Source organism: Rhincodon typus, chromosome 1, assembly GCF_021869965.1.
Source record: "Rhincodon typus isolate 14 chromosome 1, sRhiTyp1.1, whole genome shotgun sequence".
NCBI lineage: Eukaryota > Metazoa > Chordata > Chondrichthyes > Orectolobiformes > Rhincodontidae > Rhincodon > Rhincodon typus.
The window spans coordinates 110,748,830-110,757,327 of record NC_063332.1 but is presented as its reverse complement, the minus strand read 5'-3'; the positions used below and the strand labels follow the sequence as shown (position 1 = coordinate 110,757,327).

The 8,498-nt window shown below is 41.3% G+C and overlaps 1 protein-coding gene across 1 annotated transcript in view; it reads left to right on the top strand.

The window, feature by feature from the left end:
* The window catches only part of bmp2k (BMP2 inducible kinase), a 56,132-nt gene that overhangs the window by 10,475 nt on the left and 37,159 nt on the right, over positions 1 to 8,498 (top strand). Inside the window, exons 6-9 of the mRNA XM_048604663.1 lie at positions 1,387 to 1,456; positions 2,837 to 2,968; positions 5,121 to 5,253; positions 7,031 to 7,134. Coding sequence (XP_048460620.1) covers positions 1,387 to 1,456; positions 2,837 to 2,968; positions 5,121 to 5,253; positions 7,031 to 7,134 — 439 coding nt within the window. The remainder of the gene's footprint in view (positions 1 to 1,386; positions 1,457 to 2,836; positions 2,969 to 5,120; positions 5,254 to 7,030; positions 7,135 to 8,498) is intronic.

Here is an 8,498-nt window from a genome sequence, read left to right as displayed (position 1 = left end):
AAGGAGGACTGTAGTGGCTCAAAAAGGCAGCTCACCACCACCTTCTCGAGGGCAACTAGGGATGGGCAAGAAATGCTGGCCAGCCAGTGACGCCCACATCCCACAAAATGAATAGAAAAAGAAACGAGCAGAGGAGTGTAGGGAAGAAATTTCAGAGTTTGGAGCGTGGGCAACCGATGGTATGGTCACTGACGGTGGAGCACTTGTGTAAAAGCAAAATAGTGTAACTCTGGAAATCTGAAATAAAGAAAACAAAATGCCAGAAGTGATAAGTCGGTCTGGCAGCATCTGTGGAGAGAGAAGCCGTGTTAATGTCTCAAGTCCATCTTTTTTTCAGAGTTGAAAGTAGTCACGTAATACATTTTGAGCAAGTGAAACACATGTAGGAGGAATAACAAAGGCAAGGCCTATGATAATGTGAAGGGCAGGAGAAATTAACTGATAGATGGGTACATGGTTCAAAAGGCAAAGGAGATGGTGGTAGTGGTTGTAGGAAAGAAAAAAAACTTGCTGAGAATGGGTGAGTGGCAGAATAACATACACCTGTGTTGACAATCATGAAAAATGAGATTTGAAGGGTGGTGAGGTAAATCATAGAATCCCTGCACTGTGGAAACAGACCATTTGGCCCATCAGGTCCACACTGACCCTCTAGAGAGCATACTACCCCGATTCCCCCCCCCCCCCCCCCCAAAACCTTGTAACCTTGCATTTTTTTATGACCAATCTAATTAGTCTGCATGTCCTTGGACATGACAGACAATTTAGCATGGCCAATCCACCTAATCTGTGGCAGCAAACTGGAGGACTCCAAGGAAACGATGCAGACAAGTGGTGAATGTGCAGACTATACAGACAGTCACCCAAGAGTGGAATTGAACCCTGGTCCCTGGTGCTGTGAAGCAACAGTGCTAACCACTGAGTCGCCCTGATGGTGATGCCCACTGTGGTGATAGAAAAAAAGAGTGGATGGTTTGAGATAGTTGAATGCTGTTAAATGCCTTATCAAAGGTTTAGATTCTGCTCCTCGGACTTGTGTTGACCTTCGCTACATCAGTGCAGAAGGATGAGAATAAATGTCCATGTGAGAGCACGGTAGGGAATTTAAAATAACAGTCCATTAAATTACTGAGTTTTGCCTGTAGAATGAGAGATGTTCCACAAACTGGCCACCCATTCTGCAAGCGGTGTTCCCAGTGTGGAGGAGTCTACTTTGAGCAGCAAATGGAGTATAGTATGTTGAAACCTAGAAAGGGTGTTTGGGGCATTGGATGGTTAGGAAGAGGAGATAGAAGAGCAGTTGTTTGCATTTCCCGCACTTGCCTGGAAAGGTTTGGGTGGTGAAGGAACGATTTTAATTTTTTTTTGGATTGCTGACCTTGGAAGGGAGGGGAAGATGTTTGATGGTGCCATCACATTGGATGTCACAGTACCGGTGGAGGACAATCCTTCAGATGTGAGGTTGGTAGTCTGACAAGAGAAACACTGCTGTGGTTCTTGGTGGAAAGGGTAAGAATAGACGTGCAGAAAAAGGCGGATTTGTTGAAGGCCCTGTCAAAAATGGTGGTGGAATCCTTGGTCTAAGAAAAAGGAAAACATGTCAGAAGCATTGTGTTGGAAGATTGCCTCATCACAACAGATATAAGCCACTCATCATATTCTGTTTTTTGCTAGATCTACTATCCATGCTCATATGTTAGCCCCTACACCATGAGCTTTCACTTCCAACAGTAAATTTTTAGGGACATTACCAAATGCCTTCTGAAAACCCAAGCATAGTATGCTGCAGATGCATCTGTCCATGATCGTACTGATGAGAATGAAGACGAAGCAGACAAAGTCTTACCTTTGCATTAATTGTCTCTTACATTGTAGTGTGTGGTAGTGTAGGAAAGACTTTGAGCAGATCTCACGGTTCAAGACTGGGTATCCATGTGGCATTATGGGCCATCAGCAGCAGCAGCAGAATTGTACTCCAATGCAATGTGCAACCTCATGGTCTAGCATACACTCCACTCAACCATTATCATCAAGCTAGGAGATCAACACGTATTTGAATGAAGAGTGCAGGGGGGCATGCCAGGAGCAGGAATAGCCGTTCCTGAAAATGAGTTGTTAACCTGGTTAAGATCCAAAACTGGATGACTTACATATCAAACAGCATGCACACCAAGTGATTGACAGAGCTAAGTGACTCAACAGCCAGTGAATCAGATCCAAGCTTTGCCGTCCTGACACATCCAATTGTGGTGGAAAATGAAATAAATCATTGGAGGAGAAGGCTCCACAAACATCCCCCATCCTCAATGATGAGACTGCCCAGTACATGAGTGCAAAATAAACTGAAGCATTCAAACAATATCCAGCCTGAAGTATCTCATGGATAATTATTTTGCCTCCTTCACAGTATACGTTTGATAATTTCATTCACTTTTCCCTTGTTGATTCCCCAGTATCAGTCTCTAGAGGGCTAGAGACAAAAAAAAAACTGCAGATGCTGGAATGCAGCTAGACAAGCAGGAAGCTGGAAGAATACTGCAAGCCAGGCAGCATCTGGAGAAAAGGAGCAGTCATTGTTTTGGGTATTTTCTTCTTTGGGATTGGATCTGGGGGTAGGGGTAGCTGCAGATAAGGGTGGTGGGGGAAAGAAGGGATAGAGGCGGAATGGTGGTGATAAGTGGACATTGGTAGTAGGTACGACCTGGTTGGTCGTCGGGAGGGATGAATCTGGTTGGTGGAATGGAAGGGAGGAGTTGGGGCTGGAAGGGGAGCCAGGGAATGGGTGGGAAGGTTATTTGAAATTGGAGAACTTGATGTTGAGTCCTCCGGGCTGTAGGGTATCCAGGCGGAAGACGAGGAGTGGTTCTTTAAATTTGCATTGCGAGTTGCTACGACACTGGAGGAGGCTGAGGACGGACATGTCGAATGGAGAGTGGAGCGGGGAGTTGAAATGGGCGGTGCCTGGGAGGTTAGATTGGCCATTATGGGTCTGGCGAAGATGCTCTGAGAAACAGTTACCTAGTCTACGTTGGTCTCACCAACATAGAGAAGACCACATCGGGAGCACCAGATATAATAGACTAGGTTGGAGGAGATGAAGGTGAAGCTCTGCTTCACTTGGAAGGACTATTTAGGCCCCTGAATGGAGGTGAGGGAGATGGTGTGTTGGCAAGTGTTGCATCTTTTACGGTTACAGGGGAAGGTACCGGGTGGGTTGGAATGGTTGGTGAGGGAGTGTGGCGTGAACTAAGGAGTGGCAAAGGGAATGGTCCTTGTGGAAGATGTTCTAGGTGGTGGGGTCTAATTGGAGTTGGTGGAAGTGTTTGAGGATGATACATTGGATAGAGGGCTAGCATTCACTTTAACTGCACTTGTCTTTTAAAATTACAGTAGAAGCTGTCATTGTTATGCTTCAAGCCCTTCTCCACCAGTGCGCAAAGTTGGGTGCTGGTAGCTCTTAGGAGGCTTCCTGATGAAGGTTTAACCTGATTCCATGTGGTTTGGGGTTCAGAGTCTATGTTGAGCGTTCCTAGTGCGTCTTACCCTTGACTGTGTATATCACTGTACTGCCATCCCTGGTGCGCCTGATGTACAGGTGGGACAGTGTATACTCGGGAGTGGTTTAGTGGTGTCTGAGACACTTTTCAGTGAGTGTGTCTGTATCTGTTTCTTTGTCACTTGACTGGTTCTTGAGACAACTTTCCTAATTTTACCCCAAACCCTACATATTATCAGGAGGATTTTCTTTTCCAGCGTTGATGGGGCTGGGTTTGCCCTTGTCACTTCCAGTACTATCTGGTTTATTTCCTTTGTGGCAGTTTGGTTTTCTAGTTGCAATTTTGATTTATTTTTGGCAGGGAAGCTGATTATTGTACCTAAAATTTTGATATGCAGATTTGATAGGCAGCATTTTTAATAAAAAACACTACACTTGACAATTTCTCTTCAATTTTCACAGACTTCTAATTTCCCACATTAATGAGAACTGTGTGGTTGCACTTGCATTTGTTATGCACCTTTTTTGTTTATGGTAACAATTATACCAGGTAATTTTATTTGACTTAAAGTATTTTGTTCTAAAGTTGGCTAGATCAGGATCAAATCTTTGGAGCATACTTGCCTAATTCCTGTGTGGTGATTAATTTTCATATCATAAGCTGAGAACCAAAGTTCCATATGGAGTAGAATTGATATTTTGCTCTTGATTCATTTTGGTACTGGACACTTATATTTCTGAAAAGCTTAAATTGTTCTTCAACTTGAAGAATTCTTCACGTTTTCAGCAATTGACGTCAGATTTTTAAAAAAAAATCTGAAAAGTGAACACAGTACTTTTGCATAAATGTACAAAAAGCTTATTTATCTACAAAAGAGGAACTAGTTTTAAGTAGATGCTAGCTTTGTGACAGGTTTATTTTTAACCTGTCAATATATTGAACCAGTTAAAATTGTTATGTCATTAACATGTTCAGGTTCTCAGCTTTTTATACTATGGTCACGGTAGGTGAGTTCCACTGGTAACTCCTTGTGTATGAGGCTGTGCTATGCTGACTTCTTTTCTGTTGAGTGAGGTGACTAGGTTTACATGTAAACTGTCCTCGCCTCTCCCCACCTCCCAAAAAAAACAGCAGTCTAATAAGGAATACTTTGTATGTTTATTTTTTATGTGAAAGTAACTTGCGATAATAGGTGTTTTCCTAATTGTCGTTGACCTTTGCTGGCCGTTGTTTGTTTCCTTCATCTTAGTCAATGATATAGTGTACTTTGTTTATAGGCCTGTTGTTGCTATTGTTTAATAATTAGTTAATGGCATCATGGGCAAACCATCTTTCTGCCTAAGAATGCTTTAACCATTAGATATGTAACAGAATTCAGCATTTCACCATCCCTTCAGATAAGAATGTTGTGCCAAACTCTCAGTCCCCACTGCGCAAAGTAGAATCTAATGTTTACTATGCGTTAATGGATTGTAAGCTAATTTGATACAAGGTCTTTGATATACAAGTTTTTTTCATAAAGCATCTATATGGTTTACTGTTGAATTTGCAGCAATCTTATTTCAATTAAAAGAAAATTAAAATTTTTGATATTTAAAAAGATTAATTGATTTCTTTCTTTAGGCTCTTGGATGCTTGCTGTACAAACTTTGTTTCTTCACTCTACCCTTTGGAGAGAGTCAAGTTGCAATCTGCGATGGGAGCTTTACTGTACCAGACAACTCTAAATATTCTCAGAAATTGCACTGCTTAATACGTATGTACGATAGTTTATTTTTAAATGATTTGGGCTCTATTTAGTCCACTTGGAGTAGTTGTAAATATATTGGTTCCTGAAATATTGAAATGAAAATTACGCACCTACACTTCCTCTTAGTGGACATTATATTTTGCCACTGATGCATTTTATTCAGCATTGGATGCAAGGCTTGATCCAGCTTGAAGCATTTACCCCAAACTATTAAGACCTCGTACATGGCTGTAAAACTGCATGCCTTGCTGACGAAAACAAAAGTAGCTCTGGCAAACCTTGCTATACAAAGAAATGCTGCTGATTTCAATTATAATCTTGACCAAATGCTTGAAAAATTTGTAATGTGCTAAAATGTCTCCCTCCTTCATATTCCTTCATCTAAAATTGAGCTGTAGGATTGTTGAGGCATATGGATGTCCATGTTTGATACTTATAAAGCAGAAAATAATATGCTGGACATCCTCACCTAAAGTTATGGTTTTATTCCTGAAAGTCACGAGTTCAAATGAACCAACTTTAAGTGAAGAGAGATAACAAGGTGTAGAGCTGGATGAACGCATCAGAGGAGCAGGAAGGCTGATGTTTCGGGCCTAGACCCTTCTTCAGAAAGGGTCTAGGCACAAAGCGTTAGCCTTCCTGCTCCTCTGATGCTGCTTGGCCTGCTGTGTTCATCCAGCTCTACACCTTGTTATCTCAGATTCTCCAGCATCTGCAGTTCCTACTATCTCTGAAACAACTTTAAGTGAAGCCTGGTTTTCCTATAGAAATCTGTCAAAGCCAGATTTGGGTCTTGCAGACACGTTTTGCTTGAGAAACAATGTGCAGATTGAAATGCTGTACCAAATGTGGGCAGTACTGTGTATTCCTGCCTGAAATAACTTAACAAAATAAAATGAAACACCTATATAAAAAAGAAATGGCATATGCCGTGCCATACATCATAGCATCTAATGGTAGACATTGGTCAGTGCAGGTATTGGCAGGCTAGTAATTGTCTGCATTGTCTCTGCCACGAAATGTAGGCCAGTACTTCAGTGTGCATGAGGAAGCTGAAACTGGTAGTGGACAACAAAGGTAGAACAGAGGGCAAAGGCAGAAGCAAGAGCCATGGTGGAGGCATGTCAGAGTCTGGCTGGGGCAGGGTGCTTACTTTGCAGGCCAAGAGCCTGACTGGAGTGTGTATATCCAGAACCTGACTAGAGAGGGCACGGTGGTAGAAGTGACCTGTGGCGACAACAGACTCTTTATAAGTAAGAATGGAGGACGGGAGCAGGAGCCAGGTAGGAGTGACTTGGTTGAGAGGGTTTCTGAGGGAAGAACAGGGAAAGCATTGGGGAAAAGCTCATGTGGATTTCAACCACAAAGCAGAAAATCTGTGACAGATGACATTAAGGCAAAATTCAATATTAAATGAAAAAATCAGCACTAATCTATTCATGACGCTTAAGGAAAGCACCATTAAGCAGGGGATACTTGTATATCCAACTTGAAAACTATGGGTGATGTTAATTGTTGTGAGTGCTATTTAACAGTAAGGTATTGAAATGAAAGAAGTTCTAACTTGTATTGAAACCTTTTTTGAAGCAGCTACTGTATTGTGAGAATATTCAAAGAGCCTAACAGATGCTGCTGAAAAAAGGAGGGTGCATGAAGTGCAAATAGTATTTTTATTTCCCTGCACACAGAAAAAAAAATTATAGTAATCTAGTTTAATATACTGTGAATTTAAGTACTGCATTTAACTTGTACACTTTTAACTTTTGATTTTTGTATTTAAAAGGCTACATGCTTGAACCAGATCCAAACAAGAGACCGGACATTTACCAAGTTTCAACTTGTGCATTTAAATTGACTGGAAAGGAATGTCCGCTGCCAAATATATTTGTAAGTGTGCATTCTGTTTTTTTTTATAGTGTATTTTTTTTTGTGTGATGGCTCACTAACAATTTAGTTGTAAAAGCATGTGGAACTGGAGGAACACAGCAGGTCAGGCAGCATCAGAGGAGCAGAAAAGTTAATGTTTCGTGTTTACACCCTTCATCAGGATTGAGCCCTTGTCATCTTCAACTTTGTTCTGTTCTCGCTTTTGGTGAGCGTAGTGCATGCGAGGGGTCCCGGGTTCACATCCTGGATGAGCCCTTGTCACCCTCAACAATTTAGTTTGTCTTTTGCAGAGAACCTGTTAGCTGAAAAGTTCTCTCTCTGCAGTAAAATTTTAGATGTATTTTGCAGCTATGTAAATTACGCAGTACTCTATAATTTTTACTGCTAAAGTTTTGTTGTGTTCTTTTGCTATTACTTAGCTAAAGTCAGATTTAAAGCAAAATAAAACCAAAATTTAGAAATATTTCTCGCGCTGATGTGGAATGGGCTGTCCTCCTACGTTACAGTGCAGTATGCATGCTTCTTGTGATGGATTCAATTCCCCAGCAAACAAGTTTGGGTAACTGGACAGCAAAATTTGCTTTTAAGCTGCAATGGTTACCCGTAAGGAAATTTACATCTCTGATCTCTTGTGGCACTGCAACTGAATAAACACTATCAGATGTTCATGCCAGAGTATTAGATATAATCAGTATTATTAATTCTAAGAAACTACAGCCTGTATTTCATTTAATGCTGCTCCCAGATACTAAGCACAATAAAAAGAAGGTAAGGACTTGCTCATCCGATTTCCAACCCTTTTATACCATACTAGTGTCACTGACAAGAGGACTATTGAATTGAATTACTTTTACTATTCTCTCTTTCTGTCTGGAATAGAGGTGGTTTTTAATTTTGTTTCTTATTGTTCTCTTTTCTTTTCAAACAAGGCATGGTATTTTTCTCCAAACACACAGCTTGTGAAGTCCAGTCTTGAAAACTGCCCAAGCAAGTTCTTTGGGGTTAAAGCAGAGTTCGTTAATGTAATCAAAACTATAGGAAATGGTTTACAGCACTTGGTTTCTCTCGTGTGCTCTCTCTCTCGCTCTTGCTTGCTCGCATGCAGAAGCAAGGAAATAAGAGGCCACTTAACAGTAAACTTGAAATTGGTCCATGTTGCTGGCAAAATATAATTCTTTCTAGAAATCAGACTTTTGAGAGATTTTGATCAGAGGAAGGCATTGGCTAAGCTTGGAACTGCTTGTGCTATGTTATAAACAGACTGACAATGAATCAAAGATAGTAGGAACTGCAGATGCTGGAGAATCTGAGACAACAAGGTGCAGGGCTGGATGAACACAGCAGGCCAAGCCTCTCTGCTCCTA